Below are 27,064 nucleotides of genomic sequence, written 5' to 3'. Positions count from 1 at the left end.
CTTTGGTTTTGTTTGCTTTGTCATAGGGTTTTTATTTTTTCAGTTAATGCTTTGCTTTCCTGTGTCTACAAAAGAACATCTGAGCAGCCCACCACTCCAGACTGGCAAAACCAAAAGTTTGAACTTTTTGCTGTGTTTTTAAAGAATAACAGTAAACTCAGCAACTTTACATGGCTGAACAGCGTGCTCCAGTGGGACATGTTCTGAGAGATGGGACGCAGGGAGATGGCATCTGAGCATCAGCTGAGGGGGAGATCCCTCACCTCTTGAGTGGCTGGGGAGCAGTGGTGGGAGCAGGATGGGCCAGAGCCTGTGAGCTCATCAAGCTACCTCTTTTCAAGGAATGCCAAATATTCTGCAGCAAATAGCATTTTCTGAAGATTTCAGTTGGACTCACAGTTACCAGCTGAGCATTTTGGGTGTGTAACTCTAAGTGGCTGTGCTGTTCCCACTGTTCTCTGCATGGGGACCCTTCTTGCTAGAGAAAACTCCATAACTGAGACCAAAACCAAAGCCCTGTGGTGCCAGGGGGCATAGCTCAGTCTGGGGCGAGGCCACTCTGCTTTCTTGGTGTTTGCTCCCTCCTGCTGCTGGTGATGCTGGCATTGCACTGTGTGGGCAGGTGGGTGGCTGGAGGAGCCAAAAGGGCACGGAGAGGAAATTGGGTGATTGTTGGATCTGCATATTTATGACCCAAAAAAGTAGGAAAGAACAGTCTGGGAAAAATGTCATCTTGGTCAGGCTGTACATAGCATATTCCAAAATGCCACAGCTTCCTGCTGTTTGGGGGAGGTGAGGTAGCATGGCTGGAAGCAGAAAGCTGGCAGGGAAGGAGGGGGTCAGCCACGGCCTGGAGCAGATGTGCTGGGGTGATGAGTACTGCGCAGCAGGGGAGGCCAACAATTTGTGTTAAAGCTTTTCCTTGTATTTTTTATCTGTGGCATTTCTTTGCCCTTGGCAGTTGTTTACTTTTAGTGCTGTGCCATGCTGGAGTGCACAGCAAGCAGTGGTGAGGGTGGGGAAAAGCCAGCAAACCCTACACAGGCTGGGCTGATGGTGTCCTCACAAGGGGACCCGTGGGCACAGTGGTGCCCCGAGGTGGCTGCAGGCAATCCCGTGCCCAAACCACTAAGCCATGTAGAGAACAGCAGGAAACCATCGCCAGTGGCAGGATCCCCTCCCAGCACACACATGGAGAAACGCTCTGGAACATCTCACCTCTGAGCTGGGCATGTCAGGGATAGATAGAGCCCCTTAGCAGGGCTAAGTGTGTGTGCCCCTGTACAGCTGCCACCAGCTGTGCCACAGTCATTAGGGGATGGTGGAGGTTGGTGCAGTTCAGGGCCAGTGCTCAGATGTGGCCCACGATGCCCAAGGGGAGCGAGCCAGGGAGCAGGTCTCAGCTCAGCACATAAACCTCAGCACCTCCCTTGCAAAAGATCTCATTTGCTGCTCACTTTTGATCTTGCTGGAGCTCTTCTTCTCTTTTCTGCTTTTCCTCCCACTGAAGTTATTACTAAATATTATTCCCCACATGTATTCCCTTCTATTTTTCCAAGCTGAATCTCATTTTATTGTTTCCTCCTCATATTTCCTGCTTCTCAGTAGGTCCCTTTGTAATATTTCTCTGTCCCCAGCGGGATTTGCAACATTTTCCTGCCTGGGATTACTTGCAAATGGACTAAACAAATCACATAAGCCTGTGCCATCCTCTCTCCCTTTCCCCATCTCCACTGAGTGGAGCCAGCTCCATGGCCACCCTGGAGGCTCCCAGTGTCCCCTGTCCCATAGGAGAGCATTTAATCCTTGTGACAGTATTTCTGTGCAGCCTGAATGGCCAGGTAACATCATTCACTGGTGCTGTAACAGCCTCCTGTGCCTCAGCAATGGGGATAGCCCATGGTGCTGGGCTATGTGCCACAAAATACCAGTGTGGGCTGCAGTGAGAAGGCCTCAGGTGAGCCAACACTGTGGTGTGGCTGCTCTGCACCAAACACTCTATGTACAGTGCTGGCCTCCCAGCAAGCCTTGGAGGCGAGGCTGGCACAGGTGATGTCTTGTCCCAGCACGCTGAGGTGTGCCAGTGCCCCCATCTCCTGGGGGACACCCAGTCCAGGACACAGCTTCCCCCCTTCCCCATCCCCAGGACATCCTACAGCCTTGGCACAGGGATGGATTTGCTCCCCCTGCTGCAGAGACTCCCCTTCCTGTGCCAACACTTACTGGTTTTGTGATTTGCCCACAGAAATGCTGTACTAATTGCTTGGTTTAATTTGTCCTTTATACCTGGAAAATCTCAGCACACAGACCTGACCCCAGGCTTTTTTCACCTGACTTGTGACCCTGCACCTCCCACCTTCTCCAGCTTCTCCATGCTGGCTGGTTTACAACATTTTCCCTTGTGTCATTTCCATCTCCTGCTTGTCCCTGCTGGGCCAGACCTCTTGTGGGGGCAGCGGTGCTGGATGGGAACATCTGGGGCATCTGGTTTATGAGCACAAGCACAGCTTCATTTGGAAAATACCTTCCCACTTAACATCAAAGGTGACATCTTCCAAAGAGAAGAGCAAGGCAGCAAACATTCCACCAGGCATGGCTGAAAAAGTTGCTAGGTGTGCAAGAGGCCGAGTATCCTCTTACTCCCTGATTTTCATTAGAAGAGGGGAGACAAACCTCTCTGGAGTGTAACAGGAGTCACAGCTCTCAGACTGCAAGTGCCTCCAGCATTGTACTGGCCACTGTCTTTGCCAAAAGAAAGTTAGTTGACTCTACTTTTAATATTAATCAATTTTGGTGGCTGTTTCTGATGAGATGAAGCCATGCAGGTAACAACTCAAAGCAGTCACTTTCTGCACTGAGCAAGGCCTGGTGGGCACATCCAGCTCACCAAAGACACTTTTTCCATTGCTTTCTGTTTGTTTTGTCCAAAACACACCAGGAAATAAAAAAGAACACTCACCTGAAACCTTGAAATCTTGTCTGCCATCACAGGCTGTTGCAGAGACACCATTTAGGCTTATAATAGCAAAAAGAGATTTCAAACATTCAAGAAATAATAACAATAACATCTTTCTCCTAAACATGATAATCCTTTACTTTCAAGTAAATAGTCTCTTATTGGCTGTTATCAGTCCTTCAGAAAACTTCCAGCAAAATCAAGGCAAACAGTGATGCACCAAGCTGAAAAATGTTTAATTCATCAGATAAGTTGCTTTCCATCAAGTCTTCCTCATGTTTAATGTTGAACCAGCTCAGGGCATGGCCCACCCTGGTTAGCCTCTCTAGGTTAATTTGAAAACAATAAAGCAGGAAGGCGCTACTTTGGATCCCATCAATGCTATTAAACCAGGGCAAGTGGGCATCATGTCAGAAAACTGTAATAATGCAGCAATAAAATAAAAATACATCTCTATCTCCCTTCCAAGATACCGAGCTTCACAGGATCATAACAAAATTGGTTGGATTGGAGGAGACCTCAAAGATAGTCTAGTTCTAATCCCCTGCAGGAGGGACACCTCCCACTAGACCAGGTTGCTCAGTGTCCCATCCATCCTGGCCTTGAACACTTCCTGGGATGTTGAACCCAACATCCAACATCCTTCCATCAGATTTGGGAAGAGCCTGAAAGCTGAGGTTAGCTCGGCCACAAACTTCCCAGAGCTTGCTGGTGCTGCAGATGCTGGCACTGGGGCAGCTCTGACTTGTTGCAGGACAAGACAAGGATGTCAGCATGTTGTGCAGTCTCTGCTGTGATTCAATACCCAAATGGTAAATATTGGCTTATGCAGCCGCTAATTCCATCAATATTTGCTTTTGAGAGACAGAATCCTATTGACTTCACACAATCAGACAGTCTATGCATGACTGTAAATATCTCATTATGGGGGAAAAAATGATTGTCAATTTACATTGCTGCAAACCAAAAGCAGCTGCTGTATATCTACCGTGCAGTCAGAATCAGGCTCTCAGTTTAAAAGCTGATGTGCCACCCTCACTGTGGATGGGCAAATACAGACATGCATTCCACAGGATTTAGTTAGCAGCTATGAGAGCAGTAGGCAGCTCAAGCTCTGATACCTGGCACATCCAAAAGCTGGCACTAGGATCACGCTGTGGCTTTTTATGGACTAAGGCATGTATTAGGGAGCTTACAGGCAGCTCCTTCCACAGTGTGGAGAGAGGAAGGAGTGAGATGGACCAGCACAGCTACAAAACCAGTACAATACAAAAAACCCAGCCCACAGTCCCTTTCTTCCAGGCCTTTTTTCTTGAGGGACTGGGGGGTGCTCCTGCTGCCTGTACTGGATACCAGCGGGTACCAGCAGCTCCACAGGGTCAACAAAGCCGTCTTGGCTTACTGTGACAGCTGTGCTGGACATTTTTGATGAGGCTGTAGGTCAGTGCCTACAAGGAGACACCAGACAAGGTGGCTGTGAGAGCTGAGGCTCCCAGACTCACCACTGCAGGACTGAAGTACCAGCTTGCCCTGAATGGTTGCAGCTTCCTCACTTGAGGGCTGCTTTGTGTGACCCAGGAAGCTCAGTGGCCCCACCACTCTGACGTGACACCCTCACAGGGGCAGCACCAAATACCAAGGGAAATACAGAGGGGAACCACGACCGCCTCTTCGACATCACCCCACTGTCCTTAGAGAGTTATGGCAGGAAAAATGCAACATGAGCTTCCTCATGGTGAACGTCCTGGCTGGGCATGGCCACTGCAGCAAGGTCTCACCATTCCCTTGCCTGGGACACAGCCCCCTCCCCATCCGCCCTTGAGCTCCTTGCCCAGCGAGGACAGCCAAAAACCAGCAACGTCTTTCAGGGACTTTTAAAGCCTCGTTTCTCTGCAGTCCTGTATTTCTGCTGAGGAGGAAACTCATTGCTCCTTCCAGGTTTCTGAGGACTTGCTGCACCCCAGATGCTGAGGAAACTCAAAGAGGCACGAGGTGCTGGAGGGAGGGCTGGTGACCGGGGACTGCCACAGCAGCACTCACTAAAAGGGATTATGTTTCTGAAATCTTCTTGCTTAACATTCCTCAGCTGGACCTTTCTCAGTTACACTTTTATTTTTTAATGCTCCCATTTCAGACTTGAGCATTAATCTACAGGTTTAGGGACTTTGATTCTTCTTTGTTCTGGTATGAGGCACTGAAGACTGCCGTCAACAGACTTAGCAGCTGCTCCGGCAAATATTGTCTCTGGGACATGAGCACTAGGCTCTCTCACAGCCTTGCCTGTCAGACTGTTAGAGGAAAAGTCTCGGAGGTGATTAGTCAACTAATATATCTAATAAGGGGTTTAAGCAGCAATCCGTTATTTTTAACAATTCTGAGAATTATTTCCCTTTTAGTGCGCTGTAAAAGAGACGACAGTGCAGGGAGCAGTGGGCTGAGCATCCAATTCTCCCACCACCAACTGAATAAGGCTTATTTAGGTTTATCATCAATTTTATTTTGGCATAATTGATTGCCCAGATGTGTGGGAAGCTTTTACAATCAGCTCAGTTCCTGCTGCTACATGCTTGCAGGCTGGGCTGCAGCTATGGAGGCCCAGAGAAGGAGCAGGCACTTATTGCAGCAAAACAGGGATACACAAGTTCATCACTTTCTTTTTATTTCCCTCCAAAGGAAAAGAGGACACTGGTCTGGCTTTTGGGATAAAAATGTTTTGAAATGGGCTCAAGCAATGAATTGTTAAGGGAAGAGGGGAGATTTGGCTTACAGCTTCTTTCTGTTCCGTAATTAAAAAAAAAATCCAGAAATAATTTGTTGTAAAAAAGTCTCTCTACGCTTTTAAAAACTGGTTCTGCCGGCAATCTATTAGGAAAAATTCTATTCCTCAAATTATGGCACCCTAAGGGGGAAAAATTTTAGCCAAACTATATATAAATATGCATTTTGCTCCTGATAAAATCTGTTTAATTCCAGCATCTATTAATATTTAGACAAAAGGATCTCTTTGTTAAAGCTTATACCCTTTCATTCTCTATAGGGATCTATAGTGCATGCTCCCCATGGTCACCAAAAATCAAGGCCAACCTTTCCTGCAAACTTAACTTCAGCCAGAACTTGAGTCCCATTCCCGAGCCACTGCCAAGTGTCCCTTGGTGTGTACGGATGCAGCGCTACTGGGACATGAGAGCCTTCGTGTGGCGCTTCCTGCTGCCACTCTTGCTTGAGGCCAGGGAGCTGCAGAGTCACTTCTCCAGCTCTGGCAACGCGAGCGAGCTCGGCACCGTGGGCTGTGCATCAGCAGCAGAGCGATGCCATGTTCCCCAGCGGGCAGGAACAGCCTGTCCTGTGCTCTGGAGGGAATCACCGGCCGCGCTCGTGCCTCACCTCACACCTCCCTGCACTGTCACACCGTGCTCCCCACCAGGCTCAGGAGCCTGAAGGGCCAGTGTTAAAAAAGCTTCTTGCAAATTTAGCTGCAAGTAAGGAGGCAAGGGAGGGTTTTTAGGGCTTAATTTTCCCCTGCTGTGTCTATGTGACTTAATTGGGACAAAAGACTTCCAAGCTTTATTTTGGTAGAGATCACTCTCACTTGGTGAGATCAAGTGTATTATTTGAAGAAGAATCTCTCCCTATCCAGCTTATATAAAAAGATAGTTTTCACCCTGAAGACACCATTCAAATACCAGTACCTGCTGTCAGCTCATCACGACCAGTTCGTATTTTGCCATTCTAGCCTTGCATTTGGGGCCTGATTTGAGACCTACTAAAGGAACTCAAGCCTTGTTCTAATGAGCAGGCCCTTAAAACACACCCAAAAGGCCGTGAAAAAATAAAAATAATCCATTCACCAGCTTTGCAGGCTAAATCTCAAATGTATTTAACACTGAACTCTTGCTGCAAAGCTTGTGGGGGGATAAAACAAACAAGCCTTGGTCCACTGGATTGCTTTAATAAAAGGTTTATTGGAAATATTTTTGTGCAGACATACAACAGTCAACAATGCTGTTCAAAGCTACAAATTGTCTAAGTTTTCTGAACCTTCTAAAAATACAAGTAAATGACCTTCATTTGTATTCAGTCTGGGAGGGAAACAAACTCCACTGTAATGCAATGCTGTATTTAAACTACCAGAGGACATTAATAGGACCTGAAAATGGTAACACTTCTAGAGGAAAAAAACCCACACACCACTGCTGCTCTGCTGGGAGCCAATTAAACATCCCCCCACAGCATCACTCCTCTCTGCATATCCAGATTAAAACGTCTCCATCTGAAACAATATTTAAGCAATTCGAGTACAGATATGACAGACAAGTGGGCACATGACTTGGCTCACTGATGAAAAAGATGCTGTTAAAGACCCTGTCACTCAAGACGCTGAATATTTGACCTCCCAGTGCAATGGGCTGCACTTTGGGGGCAGAAGGAGGGACAGGGGGAGGTTTTCAAGTCAGACAACTCTTCCAGCACACACATGTACACAGTCCCAGAGGGCTTGGCTGCCTCACTGCTTTATAACTGGAGCTCTTTATAAAAAAAAAATAAATAAAAAAAAGAGCTGAGCAACAACTTTGAGCAGCTTTCCAGTCTATGAACTCTTGACGGTAAGAACAGCAAGTACCCTCATTCCCTTTCTGAATCAACATATCAACCAGAAGGGCAGAGGAGAGCATATGCACTGTCTGGTGAACTCCATGTTTTCTAAGAAACCCTGCAGATGTTTTGAAATTGATTAATTTATGCCAAGACAACATCTGGAACATCTTCGCAGGAAAACCACCCAGTAAGGTAGTTAGGATTTAAAACAATCATGTCTTTCTGTTAATGTTGGCTTTTTCCCTTGGCTTCATTGCTCCATAATTACAAGGGCGCTGACCTTCCAGCTATGCATAGTGACAGTTTGGCAATATATTAACACTTTTCTTCATCGCTAGACTTCTGAGTGATTGCCCAGAGCTGGGATTGCCCACACAGAATTTGTCATTTACCAACTTCTGTTTCTCTTTAGTAGCTACAAAGACGCTGAAGGAGAACAGACCTCTTGTGGCAGACTTCAGGAGAACTTATCTCACCTTCTTCATACATAAAGGAAGGCTTTGGATAAACACCAGTACTCAGCCACTTTACCCTCAGTTCACACCACAAATGAGCAGGCCAAGAATCCAAACGAAACAACCCCTGGGCTTCATACACTGATCACAAAGAGATCCAGGTCCCCAGGTTAACATGCCCCTTGCACTGGCCTGAGGGACAAGAACCTGCCCAGGAGCAACACCTAGGCAGAAGTCCCACTAACTCTTCATGACGGACTGTCAGTCAGGACTGAAATAATTCCAGTGCTCAGTTCTGGTGAGTCCATGAGGCAAAGAGGAACCAGTAAACAATTTAGCAATCTTCATAACCCAGGAAACAACCTGCTAGAGCCAAAGTATGCTAAGCAGAGGACACTTCTGGCAGGGACTCCTTCCAAGCCTAGGATTCAGCTTGGTACCAGAGAAACTCATCTTCAGGAGGTAAAAGTCCTTCACAAATTCTCATCTCACCTCTGCTTCTTTCCCAGAGCCACAGGAAGGAACCAAAGAAATCAGCTTTATCACAGCTCTTCATGGATGCCTGAGGAATCCCCCCCCTCACTAACCTCTAACAGCAGCAGTGGTCTTGGCTGATCTGTTTTGTTTCCCAGTCCCTTCACCTCTCCAGACAACCCATCCAAAAGCACATTCCTGGCCAGATAAACTCAGTCAGGCTGTCTAGGTTTCCTGCAGGTCATTGAGAAGCGATCACCTTTGGGATTCACTTGTGTGGCCAAGCAGTGCAGGGCAGTTTCTGGTTTTCATTTGCCAACAAAGCTCAAAGCCTCCATTAATCTTACTGCTACATATGGAAAAGGTACCCATATGGATTTATTTTGTTGTCACCTATTGTACTGACCTATCCTGTGGCCTTCTCTGGACACACAGCTCTGGTCACAGATGCTGAAATGTAGTGAAGCCTCTCTTGGGTGTCTATAGGATACTGAGAAGAGGTGAGTGCAAGAATCCTTCCTGACAGGACAGAAGGGGTCCAACTGTCTGGAGCCTGAGGAATGTGCAGGGTCAGTGCCACGTTTCAGAAGCAGACTGCTACCCAGATTCACCAGGTATAGCATAGACACAGCTCCTCTCCAACTTCTCAGGTATTTCATACCATCACCATTTCTTGTTAGACTCAACAGGACACAAAGAGCTCTCCTGCAACCTGATTGAAGTTTAAGGCATCGATACTGTGTGAGGATTCAAAACTAACCTCAGTGCTTAACACTAATGAGAAATCTGACAAACCCAAGGTGCATCTCAGGGCCAAGCACCCACTCATTGCCTTGCTCTGTTTCAAAGCTGAGCTGTGAGAAGTACACTGCTCAGAGCATTTAAATTAAGTCATTATTTATAAAACCAAGAGAGAATGTAAAGAGAGTATCACTTATCTTCACTGATGACTGGAGGTAATGTGAAAACAGAAGATTTAGTGAGTTATCCCAAAAGGGCAAACTAAGCCTGCAGGATAGGGACAGTGCAAGGACTGCGCACCTCTTGGGCTCTTAGGTTGTCCACAGAGGGCCAAGTTGTACCCTGTGTGGCCACTGACCATGTCCCCACATTTCACATATTCACATAAATAAAGCTTTCTCTTCTTTATTTATGAATTTATTTTTATGACTGTCTCCCAGCAAACACACTCCAGTACATGCTGTAAAAAATAATGTCATCTTGGTAACAGAAGACTTCCCTGCAGCATCTGCTAAGAGCTGCTGGCTGAGGCAGGGGAAGAGACTGCACAGTTTTGGCATGCACTAAGAGGTGTGTAGTCTAGTGAACTGCAGATTAGCGAGGCTTGACTGTTATCTTAATTTACAGCCCATATAGTTCATGTTAACTCTATACACATTTTTAGATACAATAGCAGCTTAGTTTGTCCCAGATACTTCTATTGGTTGTTCACCATTTCTCCTTGACAAATTATTACTGACTTCCCATTCGAGCTCCCTACAGCAAGACCTGAAGCCCTGTCAAGGAAGAGAAAATGTCAACAGACTTCTCAGCAGTGCTCAGACCAGCTCAGGCTCCCGCTCGCCAGCTTTAAATTGCTACTAGGCAATCATTAAAGGAGCAGCAGCTTCTATGCAAGCTGCGATTATGATGTTATAAAAAGCAGCAACTAGAGCCAAATCTAATGCAGGAAAATCACCACTTCCATCTGAATATCCAAACCCATCTCCTTCTGGTTAGTGCAGAGAGCAGCTCAGAAAAGCCTTTTCTGATGAACCCTCAGCAGTTCAGCCTGGACAGTCACGCAGAAATCCCCCATTCCTTCTGCTCCGATACCCTGTCTAGTTGATAATATTTTCACACAGCACTTTCAAAGGCTGCTGTTGCTGCTCTCTGCATTTGCCCTAATGAACAAGGAATTCTGTTGATGCAGAGCAGCTGTCATTCTCCTTCTGCTAACACGGCACCCGAATACACCTCACCATTGCTCATCAAGACAAGCAACTCCAACACCCAGTCTACGGCACATTAAATACATCAATTCCTGTAATGACTGCAAAGAACAAGAAGAATGCCAGGTCTTGACCTGGGTGGGTTCTACAGAATTAACTCAGCTAGAGATTAAGGCCATACAGTGATGATAAAGTCTGACCCGCTAGCCCCAGTGTCACATACTGTATAGCACTGTGACAAATCCCATGTGCAATTCCCATTGAGCTGACAACCAACACACGTACCACAGTCTAAGCCACCATTCACACTAGGGAGGGTTTTTGTTTGTGACACACACTGACCTCAATTTACAGGGAGGTCAAAATGATACAGCCCATAGTCTGCACTAATAAAATAAATCACATCAGATGACAGCTGCTCCTCCCCAGCACCTTTCATTATGTTCTGTAAAATTTTGTTGCCCTAAGTTAAGAACAGTAAAAACTCTGGGATCCCTTCTATTCTCTGCTTAACACATTTACTTGCCATTCTTCATTATCCAAAGGCTTTTTAAAGTTTTTCTTTCTGCAGCCTCATGAAAAGCCTCCAAATTGTTTACATGCCAATGTTTGGCGTGTAGCTTAGAGTACAAAGACTAAGCTGATCTCATTTTGCCTTGGTGGGAAGTTAATTTTCCTTGTGTTTTTACAAAAGGAAGAAACAATTAGCGGTTTTGAGGAGAGGCTTACACCACACATTTCCTAAACAGATTTGGTTTCTAAATAAAAGGAAGTGTTTAACAGGTTATATCAGCATTAAGATTTAAAAACTCCTGGGATCAGGTTTGCTCCCCCCTTATTTATTCTCTGCACTAGTATCTGTGCCTTTAAACAAAATTCCTCTCCCAGAAAATACACACATCCACACTTGGCCCCTTGACGTTCATGCCTATGGCAAAATTATTTGCACATTTTCCTTATTGCATAATTGTCTCATTAGCACTGCAGAAAGAAGGGGATGACTTCTCCCTCTTTGCCATCAGCCTAATCCAAGACCAATCCTGACTGGCACTGCAGGAGCAAAATTTGCCTTTTCTAAAATAGAAGGGAACTCCGAACCTCTGAGACGGCACTGGAACTTGAATTACAGCACTTGAGCGCTGGCATTTACTCACAACCCTTAAGGAAGATTAAACCAGTAGGCCAGGCTGGAGCTTTCCTTTCCTTTGCTAAACATAAACATTCATATTCAAATTGCTTTCGGATATATTTAAATCAATAGAAAATTCTGGATGATGGTCAATAGGGCAAAAAACAACGCCAACTTTTCAAATACACAGATGTAGTATATACATTAACCACGAAGCCTGGCTTAAACACAGCAGTATTTACTTTATACTGTTCAGAAACGTGTCTTGGCGACTAAAATTAATAGAACTTGTCTGGAGGACAGCATAAGCTTTCTAAGAGTTCTTTCAGCTTTAACTTATGCCCCAGTTTTTGCCCTTTTTTTTTTTTTTTCTTTAAAATCCAAAATTTTAAATTAATTTCATGCAGCAGCATGTCTGTCCCACTGGCACAGCAAGGCCATGGAGCCAGCATTCCTTCCAGGGCTCATGGGTCTGGGTGTTTTGGGAAGCCTGTTGATGGATCATTTCTAGAAGAAGGACTGGTTTGGCTGAACAAACAAACAGCAGGTCTTCTCTTCAGAATGGCCAGCTCTGTGTGTGTCCATGTGTGTGCATGCACATGTGTAATCCTGTCCTGCACCCCTCTGCAAATCTCCCTTACCTGGCCAGAGGAAGGCTTCTTTAGGGTTACACTATCAGCCTCCTATGCAGAAGTACATCTTATCAACATATCTAACAAGATGATACCTTTAAATTAAAATTCTCACTGCTTTGTTCTACTGTTAAACTGGGAATGGGGTGATGGAGGGAAGCCCCAGGCTGGATTTGAAGTGCACATCCAAATACATCATGAAGCATTATGAGGAGGCACCTAGTTGAGTTCATCTTTGTGTACAATGCCATGCACTCAAGACAGCTGCCCTGCCAAGCTCTGACTTCCACATCCTGACTGTGTGAGTAAGCAATTAGTTGGGTTCCAGAAAGCTAAGATAGAACCCTAATAAATCTTGAAGGGCAAGAAATATTCTAAGTAATTTATTGCTATCTTGTCTTATTCTGTCACAAGAAGGCAAATAAGCATTTTTAGCTACAAACTGTGTTGCAATCAAAAATTTCACGCCAAATGGTCTGTTGAAAATTTCAGCCAAATTAGTAAACAGTGAATACAAGAAGGAGTAAAGTCTGCATGCAGTTGTGTGCACTTGGTCTGTGTGTAACAAAACAGGAAATCTCAGCACCCCGTTCCAATTAAGCAAAGGCTGACTTCTCATGGAACATAAATTTTCTACTTTTCCCCCAGAACAACCTTATGCCGATGTTTTAGATAGTGGTAAAACATTGTTTTTAATTTCACACCTCACATAGCACAGTCAAATGCTTCATAACAACATAAACAAAACTTTAGGCAGAGAGCTTTGCGACTGAGTCAAACAATGATTTCCCCCCACAATATGCACTCAAGGTTTGCAGGGAGAATACAGAAACTTGTTGGCTAAGGCCACAGAAATGAGTTCTCTGGTGTTTTGGCTGCTGCCACCAAACCTAGTCAAGAATGTGTTAACAGTGGATGCATCGATCCAAATCCCATTATTCCCACCACCCATCAAGTAAAGAATAATTTATTCTATTTCTGTTCTCCTTTTGGTTGTATCGTAGGATCGAACAACTTGCGACTGGGACACAACACCGTGTTCTTCTTGAGAAAATGCATACCCATCTGAAAAAGAAAAGGAAGAAAAAAGAAATCAGTTACTGGAGTTGAGCTCAAAAGCACAGACCACTTTTAGGAACAGTTTCAGGCATCACTGAAGTTATGTAATTGAGACTGCAACCATCTTAATTTCTGTGCTGTGCTTCTGACGCTCAGAGCTGTGCACTGCATTGCCCATGTGGCACAGAAAGAGTGTCTGCTGCCAGCTCTGTCCCTCTGCCTCCCTCCCCAGGCCAGGTCAGTGCACACAGTCACCAATGCCCTCTGAGTTAACCTAATAAGCTACAGATTGATTTGAAGACACTCCCATAGTACTCCCATAGTGGCAGAGCTTCACTGAAGACTTGACAGAGAAGTAGAGATTTGCATTTTGGCTTGACTCCTCTGTAGTCTTCTTGATACCAGCAGTTTCTCTGGAGAAAGGTGGGAATGTCTAGCCCACAACCAGATTTTTCCCACATCTTCCCCTTAACTCCCCTCAGGATTTTTTAACAAATTTTCAAGTGGCATCTGACAAATGACACTGTGAAACTCTTGATTCTCTTGGCCAGTCACTTATATTTTGCATAGAGCAAACACACATTCTGGAGGTGCCTATTTTGTTAATCCTGCTAGCTAGCACAATCCTGGGGTTTCCCTAGAAATTGCTCAGATGAAAATAACCACTTGTCTGATTTCTTTTAAAGTACTGTGGATAGGCAAGTGACATTTCTGATAGCATCTTCAGAACACCACAATGCTGGTAAAACAGTCACAAAAAGCTAATGGGGCAACATGATGCAGACAGCAGACAGACTTGCAGATGTGGCCCCACAGAAAATTCTGAATGGAAAACTATGGAAAAGGACAGGAGATTTCTTGACACCCTGAGTCACAAGCATAACAGGAAAATTTTTGCCAGTAAGTGGAGGGGATTCAAACAGAAGTACAATCACATTGCTCGAGTCACATCTCCCTCGCGGAAGTGATTGCAGGACAGCAGGAACCTTGATTTGATTACGTGACCAATCATCCCAGCATCCCATTTTATTTTCCCTGAGTGATTCTGTGCCAATATACATACTGCTACAGAGGCACAGCTTTTCCTGCCTGTTGCTGAAGGTTCACAGAATGCATTCATAAAGTGCAAACGGTCTTTTGGAAAAAAGCATGTCCATACTGGATCATTGCAAAGGAAGTATGATGTACAAAACAGGCTTTCATTTTAAAAGGGTAGATTCACACTTAAACAAACACCTCCAGTTTGTTCCATGTGAAGGGCCAGCATCCTGTTAGCTTTTTTGGCTAAATTCTCCATGGATAAGTCAACTTGGTTGAAGACCACAAGCTTAAGCCCTAGAAGACTGAAGCCCATGTCCCATTACACAACTTGCACTGAGGTGGCTCTGCCATATTTACTTATCCATGAGATTATCCAGTGTAGTGGAGTCTTCAACTGCCATAACTACTGCAAATCCAGCACTGACCACACAAGTCAGTCCTGGGTTCATCTTCCCATGATTTGCTTATTCCCAGGGCTAGCACAGGCCTGCAGACAGCCAGGCAGCCCAATCACTCTGCAACACCAATGCAAAATTCAGGAATTTTGGGAAAGGAACCTGTTCACTGCTCTCACAGCAATAGGAAACACCTTAATGCAGCAAAAAATTTCAGGCTAAGATGATCTGTGGTTAAGAATACTGGGGGTATCCTTACATCTTCATGTCCTTCATCCATCCTGGACTACCAGCAACAAGGGTTTTGTGCATATGTCATGGGAAAGGCTGTGACCCTGAAGCTTCTCAGCTGAAGCTCAACATTTGGCAGTTCATTTAAGACTTTTCCTGTAGCTCTCTATGCAGGAAGATGAGTTCATATTACATTTTTCAATTCACATTACAATTAAAATTGAACTTCAAGCTGTTTAGGCAGCTGACTGTGCCTTGTGGAATCAAAATGCTGCGAATGCTCGAGTCCCATCTGCACTCCCCAAGCAGCTCTACATTTCCACTGTTTCCAGACCCCATCCAAAAACAATGGAAGTTTCCATCTGTCAGTTACTAGGGAACTTTCCAGAAGTTTGAACTTCTCCCCCAACTCCAGTTTAAAAACCACACCTATGAGCCTGCCTTGGGAACAAGGCCCTCATTGATCAGCTGTCCTGCAGCAGCCAAAGGAAGGAGCACATTTCTTCGGAGCCTTCTGGGCACAACCCACCTAACCCTCACAGAGGAAGGACATTTATAGTCTGAGACTTTTTATTAATGGAGGAAAGGGACACTTTTGAATATCTGTCAGTGTGGCTCACTTGTTAAGAAGAGATTCACATTCTCATCAAATCTAAGGTTTCACTGGTACCAGGTTTATCAGGCAATCTACTGAATTTTAAAAGCATCCTGATGCGTTTTCTTAAAGCTTTGATATTCTATGAGTAGATCCAAATCTATTCTCCCATTAGGTCTCTGATTTAATGCACTCTTTTTCTGTTCACTGCAATGGCTGTTCTGGTCTGTGCAAGGCTGGGCTACAGCAACCACCTCAATGTGTGTGCCTTGAACACAGACAGCAATGCTGGGCAAACTGAGCAGCACTCTCATGGACAATAGCTTCCAAGATCAGGACCAGAAAGGGTCCAGAGGGCTCTTTTTATTCCAGAAGATCTCCTCATGGAAGAGAGGAGAAAACATACAGTTTTAGTCACTTCAGGGATTTATTTTAGAGTCCTTCCACTCCTTGCAGTCTCCTCTGATACACCCAAATTGTCTGCCCCAGGATTTGTTTAGGCCAGCCAGCAAGAGTGCAGTTGTCACTGGCAGCCCATCAGAACCCTCATCTGCTGCAGCATTTCACTAGTTCATACTGCAGTGGAATTATGGTTTAGTACAGTCCAAAGTATAAAATGCATATTTTTGTTTGCCTTTGGAGAAAAATGCCCAGATTCAAATCCACTAAAATTTCTAGGGAGTTGGGGAGATGTGAGGGGCTTTTTTTTAAAAAATCTGTTTTAGGAAATATTACTTCTTAGATAGCAAAACTCTCTCTGACATAATGAAAATCCATATTGTGTTATCACTTGACCAGACAAATTCTGTCTCAGGCAAAACACTTGGTTCTGCAGAGTTTTTAAGGAGATTTGCTGTGATGTCACTGTTCACATTTACCAGTTTAAAAGTGAATGCAAACTCAGCTTTGACTTCTCCAGCAATTATCTTCTATTTAATCTGGGAAAGGGAAATCTGCCTGAAATCTTGAACAGTTTGACTAATGCTTACAGAAATAATCTATTTCTCTTCTGATAAACCATGCTCATGTTTTCTTAAGGACCCAAAAGGAATTACTGACAAATGGTCCCATGTCTTTAGTCTCAGATACCAACTTACTGGTATTTGCAAGTAGAAAACAGTCAGATGCCACAGCATCAAATTCTAAACCAATTATTCCTATTTATTTTTTTCTAAATTGATACTAAAAGACTGCAACTCCACTTAACAGTTAACAAATATGTAGCTTAGAAAAAAGCAGAATAAATACAGAATGTATATTTTATTTCAAACACATGCAAGATAAGAGGAAAAAGAGTTGAAAAAGCATCCCAAATAGCTCCCCTGTCGTTTTTCCAATAAAAATGCACTAGCAGAAAAGTGAAAGGTAGAAGGTGTCTGCTAGTGGAGAATAAATGGTGAGATTAGAGCCCTCAGCGTGAACACATTATTATTATTTATTATTTGTCAGCCCCCATACTGTGAAACGAACCTCAGATGACAGGTGCTTTTTCTCCACTGATTAATAAGGTGCAAACCATATGCTCTGCATTCAGATTTACTCTATGAAATCACCATATTCTGTCAAAGGAAGAGGGATTTTCTTTGCTAGCATAGGAGGTCTGGGCCAAGGTCAGTAATCCTCACTCAGGCATAGCTATCGGTGTTTCAGGCGGAGTTCTGCCAAAGCCGTGCTTAACCAGAGCAGGACTCAGCTCCATTTTTAAAGAGCATCGTGAGACAAATGATAACTGAACACCAGCAGGGGCATTACAGGAGGGAAACCACTCTAGAGGGATGCTGTGGAACTTTCCTAAGAGATGGAGGGTACCCCTCCCATGCTCTGGGGGCACAGGTGACACAGGTCAGTCATGCAGGAGGAAAGAGGAGGTCAAGAGCCATCTTTTACATCTAGAGAATTTGTCTAAAGGATGTGCTACTCTCACAAAGTCACAGCAATAAGAAAGGCAAGAATCTGGATGGAGACCCGGAGAAAACCTCACTGCCAACAAACCCTCTGAGGGGGAGTTTTTGGAAATCGTTATTGCTCCTTCCCTCAAGGGTGAGCCACCAAGCAAGCTGAAGGGAAGGGTCCAAAGACACATCTGAGAGGAGCCTGCTCCTCTCATACCAACTCCTGCTCATTCTTAAGAGGTTTCAGAAAGCAGATGGGAATAGGGAATGACCAATTTCACCAGGCACCTTCACCAGGAAGTGAACACAGCCTGGGGAGCAGTGTTGGCAGCACTGCCTACAAGATTGCACTGAGCTGGTTTTATATTAGCACCTGGGCTTGGCAACCATATGCAACTCTTCCACTAAAGTCTCCTGACAATGCCATCCAAACAGGAGCGTCACACTTCCATTTCTTTTGGTGTGTGGTTTTTTATTTTTTATTTTTTTAAGTTTTCATAAACTTCCCAGAAGTTATACTGGTAGAAAGGAAACACGTGATCTTTGACAGTACAGCCAGAGACAGATTTCTTCCATGCTTCTGACAGCTCTACACAATTCAGGAACACAAAAACGAAGAGCAAGAAAAACAGCCGTGAATATTTTACTTTAAGGACATACCTTTCTAAATGGGCAGGGGCTACTCTCCAAGGCAGCCACTCTGAGCCAGTTTCTTTAATGAGAGGAGGTGCTTGAGAGAATAAACCTGGCTGGCACTCCCGCATGGCACTTGCCATGGCACTGGCAGCGCGGCTCTGTTGCCCACTTTGGGGGCTGGATCTGGAAGAGCCTGGTGCTATATGGGAGCACCCCAGCCATACATCATGCCTTAAGGTCTTGTGCTGTGCTAATGCTTTTGGAGAAGGGCTGGCTCACCGACAGAGAGCTAAGGAAACACACAGAGTGATCTTCTGCCTCCTGTAGACTCAGCCTCAGTCAGCTCTTTCCTCCCACCATTTACCACCAGTAGAAGCCCAGAAACTCCCTGTGAGATTTTTCTCCTTTCCATGTAACTAGAAACAAAACTGTTTGGGCATTGCTTCCTCCCAAAACATTGGAAATGGTTGCTGTCAAAAATAATTTCCAACCCAGTACTGCATCTTTACAATATGTTCTAGGAAATTCAATCCCATTTTCATTCCTTGTTTGGATCAAGGCAATTAATTTGCTTAAGCGTTTGTCAGGTGTAACTAAGCAAACCATTTTCCTGCTTTATATGTAAGCAACAGATTCTGAGTTGAAACCCCAAAAGCAATTTTTGGTCTTCACAGCCTGGGAATTTAGGGCCTGGTGGAAACATATGAACAGTTCAAGACTTCAAACAGGGTACTTGTAGTGTGATTTAAGATACCAGCCTGGCATGTCAAGGCTACTACCCTATTCATCAACTCTTTGCTTTGAAGATCGCTAGCATTTAGTAAACAGTTGTACAATTTAGGGTTGTGAAAACAGCACATATGTTCCCTGGATTTCACGTGGCCTTGTACATATAGCAGCTATGCAACACTGGAAAATAATATTTGACAAGAGATGACAGAAGTCATGGATACATCACAAAAATCATCTTTCAATCCTAACAGCTTCACAGTCAAAATTTATGTTCACGTGAAAAACAGATTGCTGATTGTCGCCTGTCCTGATTGGCCTGACTCATTTAGCACTTAATCGTTTGCATTTATAGGGAAGCTGGTTATCTAAATTAGGGTTTATTTTGATCTCATTTTTCTTTCCCAACAGCTGTTCACCTACTAACAACCTGATGATGTGTTCTTTGAGACTAAAAGCACATAAGAAGTCTGATTATTTACCTCTGGTGCATCTCCTTTCTGCACTGCTTCACAGGTTTCACAGACTGTGGTAAGTCTCCACAGCAGACTACTTTGACAGCCATTTATTTGTGCATTTTATGGATTTCTTCTGCCAATCATTGCTTTTGGAATCTCCTCAAAGAGTGTGTTTGCATGCCCAAAGCCATGTTGCTATCAGCATCCCTGGCTCCTTTATACAAAGGATTAAATCCTTGTAGAAATATGGTCCACAGGGACCTGCTCTGCTCACTGTCCTCTCTTCGCAGTTGTAATGGGATTGATTGCTGAAGACCCTAAACCCCTTGACAGTGACAGACACCTTCCAAAGGCTCTATCAAGGACAAAGACTATCAGATCCATCACTGTCCCACCCCTTCTAGTCAAATTTTCCATGGAAAACAAGAATACCTCAGGTATTATCCCAGCCCTGCTTCCATGATCTGAGCCACAACAATTCTGCTACAGAAGGAGACACAGCCAGCAATGAAATTTGATTCCTCTGTGATTCTTAAGCAGTCAGGGGTGTCACTTCCTACTGCAATGGCAATACAAACCCCAAATCTGCCCCTTGCTCTGAGTGCAGCAGTACAACACCAGTTTCATCACAGGAGAGGCCGCATTTTCTCACTAGAAAGGGCTGACTGGACTCCCTGGTCCCTCAAGACAGCATGGTCCTTCAGTGCATCTGGCCTACAGAGCTGCTAGAGATGATCTTAAATACTGCGGAAGCCTTTAAAACACTGACAAAAACCTGTCAGGTCCAGCAGACACAGGAAGATGAATAAATGGATGACTTCTACATCAACAAGAAATGCCATTTATTTGAAGCAGCAGTAGTAGTCAGTTGTGACGTTGCTTCTCTTCCCCCAGAAGTGGACCAAGAGGGACAGGAGAGAAGCAGCTCTGCAGGCCACAGCTTTCCTCACCAGCAACACACAGAAACTTATTGGCATCCCTGAAACATCACTGTATTCTCAGCTAACCACAGCTAATATGACATTTCATACAGAAATAATTTCTATTAAAGCTAGGCTCTATCACAACGTTTGTTTTATGCAGAGGTTTTGATTTTTAGACTGTTCTCAAGACTATCAGAATTCTGCCTTTAGAGAACCTGCATACTGGGGTTTTATCATTTGGGCCTGTTGATTGGATCCTAGGGAATTAACCACATTTGAGCTCCCCTTGCCTGGGGCCAGATACGCTAATTCCACTTCCAAATGTACGTGTCTTGCTTGGCAGCTCAGCCTCGGCGCTAGATTATCTCTACCTACAATTTAATTAAAAAATAATCACCCTGCGCTTCCCTCACGCGGGGCTGACGCTGTGAAACACACACAGGGCCGTGAGCCGCTACTTACGTGATACACTTTGCTGGACAGAATGAGCACGGAAAAGGCTCGGAGGAGTTTTCCTGCCGAGCCTTTTTAACAAATGGTCACGTTCGTTCACGCTACGGGAGACAGAAAGAGAGAAAACACACGAGTGAGTAACCAGATAATTTTAAAGCAAAAGTCAACTGTGTTTAAAGTACTTGGCAGCTTTGACTTTGTCAGTACTAAAGGTGGTTATAGCATGAAGAAGAATTTTCTTTCTCTACACTGCACACTGAGAGAACTCCTGCTTTCTAAGGACACTTTGTGTAAGTCTACTTTTGGTTAATTCATTCCTAATGTCACCATCATTGTGATTTCTGAATGCCTCATGCCTCTAAATTATTACAAACCATATTAGAAGTCAGACATGGAGTGATATGGAACATTAAGAAGATTTCTCTTTAAAATTATGCGCATGAACCACAGCATCCACAAAGTGCCTTAGAGAGAAGGAGCAAAGCACTGTAGCTTAGCACAAGGTAGAAGGCATCTATCACACCTGCACAATGGCCTGAAGCAACCAAAGATTGAACCCATCGTTAATGCTGCCTTCTAAAGAACGCTCCCATTTTAACCTCCCATATGGAAAGAAAACTTTCTATCCAATTTCTTTTATTAGAAACTTCTTTGGTTTACACAGTTCTTGTCAGAGGCCTGAAAAAATTCCTGTTGAATTTACAAAAAGTGAAAATACAAACTTAGGGTGAAAAACACAGTACGCTTACAACAGGTTTAACGTACCTACAAGAATTATTAGAGCTGCTCTCCACTATGATTTTTATAAAAAACACAACACTCATTTCATCAAGAACTTTATGCCCAGAGTTAAAAAATTGTGACCGGCCTTTAAAAGCACTTAACTATGTATATGGGTCCCACTAAGTTCAATGGGGTTTTAAAATAACGTAGGCCTTCAAATCGCATTGCACTGGAACTTCAAGTAACTTAAATATCAGATTATTTTCAGAAAGGTATTAGAGTCTACTTTAGTTCAAAGTTCTCCACAATTGGTCGGTTTTTTCCATCTCACCCTTATTCCTAACACTGAGATAGAGCTAGTGCATAGAAGGGATCTGTTTGCTAGTACAGCTCCTTGCAGTGCCTTTATCCCACTTGCCCCACATTTACACTCTGTCTCCATTTTCACAGTCTGCTTTTTCTTTCACATCTTTATTCACAAGGAGCAATTCCACTGATTATGCTGCAAACGTGGATACACACCTGAATGCCAGTGCTGGTATCTCTCTTGGGTTAGATTACAAATTCACATGCACTCGGTGTATGAAATGGAAATCCCAGCAAGCGCAGCTGCTGCTGTCGACATGCTAACAACAGTTTAAAACAAACAACTCCCTTTCACTAAAGCAGTTTGCTAGCTTCAATCAGGAAAGTAACTCAAGAATCTCTGAGATGCCTGTAATATGTAATCCAGCCATGCAGGCTTATATTCCACTTAATAGTCCATTAGGGTAATAGCCTGGCTCACAGTCCTCTGTTCAGTGCATAATGAGGTGTCCACAAAAGAAAGGGTGGAATCCTTCTCTTTTTCCTTGTGATCTCCAAGTTCACACATCTAAAGGAGAAGCTTGTAAAACCTAGGGACTCCTCCTCAAAATCTTTACAAACTCTCAGCATTTTCAGACGCTGTGTCTCTTCCCCTCCTTCTCCTGGCACCATAGAATCGTACCTGCAATGTGTATGGCAGCTTGGTTTCCCTGCCTGCAGTCAGTAGTATTCCCTCAACATAAAACAGAAGTGGATAATAAACTTTTGAAACAGAAGTATTGATTCCAACTGAGTTTGTCAAACTCTAACAACTCTTGGCTCATGAGACCTGCATGTGTTCAAAGAAGAAAGGATCACAGGTTTCCATTAAAACCAGGGTTACAGCATGAAAGCTTCTAAAAATCTTGGAGGACCCAACTGCTTAAAAAAACCAAGACCAGTTGCTGGCTGTTAGAAAATCAAGTAAGTATAAAAAGAAGTTTCTACCTGCTCCAAGCAGGCAGCATGATGGAAAACATACTACAAAGAATCACTAGGTAAGAGTGATGCAACAGAAGGCACAAAGCAAGACATGAGAGTTCTCTAACCTTTAACCTTCCTTGCTTAGGAAGTTGACAGCCTGCAGAACCAGCCACTACCAGCACATGTGCAAACCAGTGATGCTGTACAACCTCCTGCTGACTGCAGAAGAGTGCTGGGTAACTTGTTTGTTTAGTGAAACACTGTCTAAACACACTGTTGTCCTGTGAATGACAGAAGTGCAATACTTGTTCATGCTCTGCAGGTAAAGCACATGTAGGAAGAGTCCTTCCTATCTCAGTAGGAGGGTGATTTAAAAAAAGGAATCTTAAACCAATCAAAAATACTTGTTGTAGGGGACAAATAAGCAATGCTTGCCACAAAATTCTTACACTGAGAATGGAATTAACCACAGCAGAAAAATGCACAGGGAAAAATTCTTTGTCTGCTTGTTTACCATGCAGCAATAGATGAAGTGCAGACCAATAATGCTTAGCTCCTCAGGCTTCTGCATTCAGTGTGTGGAGAAAAGAGTGCTGTCAAGGGACCTCTGAGCAGCAGTGACACATTGCAGCTCTATGAATGCCGAACCTATGCTATCTTTAATATTGCTAATTATAATCAACAAGTTCAAAACTAAAGTCACATCTGATTTTCCCATTTGGGAAATTATATTGGATTGTATCTATGCAGAGAAAGAAAAACTCACAGTAGAATTAGAACACTTGTAGTTTGAGCTATGACTAAATAGACTGTAAGTCAAGATCAGTCAAGTACTATATAATAAACCTTTAATACACAGAAGGTAATGCAACACAGTTCTTCTGAATTGCACGAGTATTTGATTTACCAACAGATATTAGATCTCCCAGCACAAACCCTGAAAGGAAAGGAAAGTGAGGTGGCTTTCTTAACTATTACCTGTTTGCACTCATACCAAGTTCCTGCTTTCAGAAAAGGTTTCTGCCTGCTGCTAACAGGTAACAAAGTGAAGACTTTTCAGTCTGCCTCACACTTTGATGCAAAAGTAATGATAACTCTGGACTCACAGGCAACAGGTTAGGCCTTGCTTACAGAAATACTGCCTGTAACTCAATCCCAAGCATTAGCCATGATTTTCAGATTTAATTCTGCTTTCCAGTGACTCTGAACCAGGGCTAAACACTCCCACGGGGTCTAAGAATGGCATCTTCAGATTCACTGAGGCAAAAGGATTAGGAATCACAAAATCCCACTCTTAATACTGGACAGTTGTGTTCATATTCAGGAACTCAAAAATCTTGTCAGAATGGAAGAAATCACAAACCCAGACATTCTTATGGAAGTCAGTGACGTGGAAAGGGAAAAGTGAAATATGCTTTAGCTGGTTAGTCAGTGACCTCTGAGGGGGTAAGGGAGAGGCACCATCTATCTGTAATGACACAAAGGACAAAGGACACAGACAAAATGATTTGAATTAAATTACTTGACTAAAACAAGAACTATTAAAGGGTCCTGATTCTGAGGGTATCTATGAAAAGAAAAAAAAAGGGATTTAAAAAATCATTAGTCAAGTCAGCTAAAATCAGATTTAGTTGCTATCAATAATGCAGAATACCTCAGGCCAGGAATACCTTTGTGATGACTTCATAAGAGGGTCAAGATGACTTCTGCCTGCCTGGAAATCTGTGCTAGCAACATCACACAAATTCATTAAGTGAATGACAAATCAAAAGGTAAACTAAAGGCAACATGTTATTTCATAACAATGTGCTCAATTCCATGAATACAATGACTCTTCCATCTTCCTATCTGAATTGCTCTAAGGTGTCAATGGAGACCTTCATTTTATTTTTGTATTCTCTTCTTCTCATCCCTCACAAAAGCAAACAGCCCTTAAATCTAGGCAACAAACATCTGGCTTTACACATTCAAATGAGGTGCATCAAAACAAACAGAATAATTCAAAGCTGACCACAAGGTCCTGCTGTCTCATTTGCTCAAGTAATTAAAAAAAGATGAGCTTCACCACCAATTAATCTACTGAGCACTAATTAGCGTTAATGAGGATTTGTGGTATTTGGTATAGCTTGACCCAGAATGTTCTCCTGAGTCCACTAATTGACTGGTGGCAAAAGCAGGGATCACAAAGACCGGAAGGTTAAAGTGGATGCAGGTGTTTCTTACAATTGGATCTTCCCTGAGAAAACACACACATATCCCAGCTTATAAAAAAGAAGAAAAATAAAATTTCAGAGCCCTCTTTCTCTTACAAAAGCTGAATTCTTGTTTGTGTTTTGTTAACGATTTGCTAGAGGAGATATGCAGCTGAAGCATGCCAAATAGGCACATACACTAAGTTGCCACTGGTTTTGCCTCACTGCCCTTCTAGATTATGAAAAATTCAGTCAGATGCAGATATCTGAAATTGTTTGGTTTGTTTCTGTATTCCCCTTTCCAGAAGAAAGAACTGAGGTGCCTAGTGAAGCCTCCCCAGGACTGCTAGAGATGACACAACTAAAGCACACAAGCACACTTCCCAGCTGCTACCCCCGTGTCAAAAACGTGTCAGGAGCTCATGGCAGAAGCTTGGCTCTCCAGTGCAAGGTACTCAGCATCCATGGGTAAGCCCAGAGGACAACAAAGCTGCAGCTGTTTTCCCTATCATGATATGAACACCTACAAAGCCCTCACTACACTGCCTGCAGGTGTAGCACCACTGGTTCTTCTACCCTACAGTGGTGCTGCAGCAGACAGCCACAGGTAAACCATTGTACAGCTTGGTTTAAACCAGAAAATACACCAAGGCTTAGGCTGAAGTTCTGTCCTCAACTCCACAGCCTCCCTCCTACCCATACGTCTTTTCAAATCCTTGTTCAGTCTCTGCTTCCACTGCCACATACTCTGCTAAAGACAGCCTGAGAAACTCTGGCTGGCCTGCATTATTCTCCTGTTGGAGGAAACATCTTGCAACATGTTGCCCTCGCACTGCAACAGCAGGGACAGGAAAGAGTGAGGGAGGGGAGGAGAAGTTTTTGCAAAATATCCCATGTGGCTAAACACAAGGTAAAAGACCAGGAATTTTCTGCTTTGTCATCTTTCCCTGTGTACAAAATTTTGAGGGGAAAAGAGGATACTCTTCTCTCTCATTTTAAATTTGAGAATTAAAACATAATAATTGATCTCTTCCAATCATTTCAAACAGTAACTTACACAAAAGTTTGTAGTTTCTTGCTGACATGTTTCTGTCATTGAAAATCACATCAACATAAAATAAAAAGAGCAAGAAGAAAGGTCTGAAGCAGACTTCACCAGCTTTGATCAATCCTAATCACCAAATCCTTTACAAGCAGACTGTTGATTTTCATTTCAGTCTCTTGGCTCTCAAACTCCCTGACGTGCGTTCTGAAGAAGAATCAGAGGTTCAAGCACAATGGCTCCTCCCCAAGTATCACCTGGCAAAGAGGGCTTGCAGATCCCTCTCTGGCTGCTAGGACATAGCAGGTACTCCTGAGGATTTATTCCATCTCTCACCTTTCATGCAACATAACACTGCTTAAAGGCTTACAGCATCGATCACAGTCCTGGCAGACAAAGAGCAAGAACCATACATCAGGCAGAGGCTGCAGCCACACCTTTGTAATTGGTCAGAGGAGACCTATTGTTCTTCCTCAGATACTCCCTGCTGAATGAATGAGGGCACTCCCCCAGAACAATCCCAGGTCTCAGTTTAGAGTGGGTTTTTTTTTTCAGTTTAGAATTGTTAGAAGTTATACAGTGGGCAGAGACATATCTAGCATAGGCTCATAGGCTTGGCATAAGGAGAACATTAAAAAGAACATTATTTCAGACCAGGAATTCAAAATTAAAACATGCAAATCATCTCAAAGCAAATCACGCTAAGGCTGAGGGTTCAGCACAACTCTATGCTCAAACACCCAGAACATCCCAGGGCTGTGGAAGAAAGGCCCAACTGGCTCAGAAAGCAATTCTATCTCCATCCTCTGGACTTCAGAGACATCACAGAGTGATCTGCCCTCCTACAGAACTGCAAAAGTAGCAATGAGGGGCTTCTGCTGGCTTCTCTCTTTCGATCCACAAAGAGGAGATGTTATTTTTTGTTATCTAGCATTCGATTGCAGGAATGTTTTACTCTGAGGTCAGAGTAGGAGGTCTTTTTAATTTAAAAGGCAAACAGGCATTACTGATAATGAAGCTGCAATGTAATCAAAGGAAATCTCTGGAGCATTTCACAAGGAAGTGTCTGAGGCATATAAACAGTAAAACAAAAATAAAAAACCCAGCATTTTCTTTGCAGAGTCAGCGTCTACAAACACTGCTCCTTAATCACTCTGGATCCAGCTTAAATAGACATCCCAAATCACACTTCTTTTGCATTTTACTGTAAATACTCAGCAAGCCATTAATAA

At 43.7% G+C, this 27,064-nt stretch overlaps 1 protein-coding gene across 2 annotated transcripts in view; it reads right to left on the bottom strand.

The window, feature by feature from the left end:
* Nucleotides 1-6,898: 6,898 nt before the first annotated feature.
* ATP8A2 (ATPase phospholipid transporting 8A2) overlaps nucleotides 6,899-27,064 on the bottom strand; it is a 319,093-nt gene continuing 298,927 nt past the window's right edge. For both annotated transcript variants that reach the window (XM_058827389.1, XM_058827399.1), the window contains 2 exons: nucleotides 20,616-20,707; nucleotides 6,899-13,259 (listed from right to left, as the gene is read on the bottom strand). In XM_058827389.1, the coding sequence (XP_058683372.1) occupies nucleotides 13,162-13,259; nucleotides 20,616-20,707 (190 nt within the window). In that variant the 3' untranslated portion in view covers nucleotides 6,899-13,161. The remainder of the gene's footprint in view (nucleotides 13,260-20,615; nucleotides 20,708-27,064) is intronic.

Source organism: Poecile atricapillus, chromosome 1 (assembly GCF_030490865.1).
Source record: "Poecile atricapillus isolate bPoeAtr1 chromosome 1, bPoeAtr1.hap1, whole genome shotgun sequence".
Lineage (NCBI taxonomy): Eukaryota > Metazoa > Chordata > Aves > Passeriformes > Paridae > Poecile > Poecile atricapillus.
The sequence above is the reverse complement of the archived record's forward strand: the minus strand, read 5'-3'. Positions and strand labels throughout refer to the sequence as shown.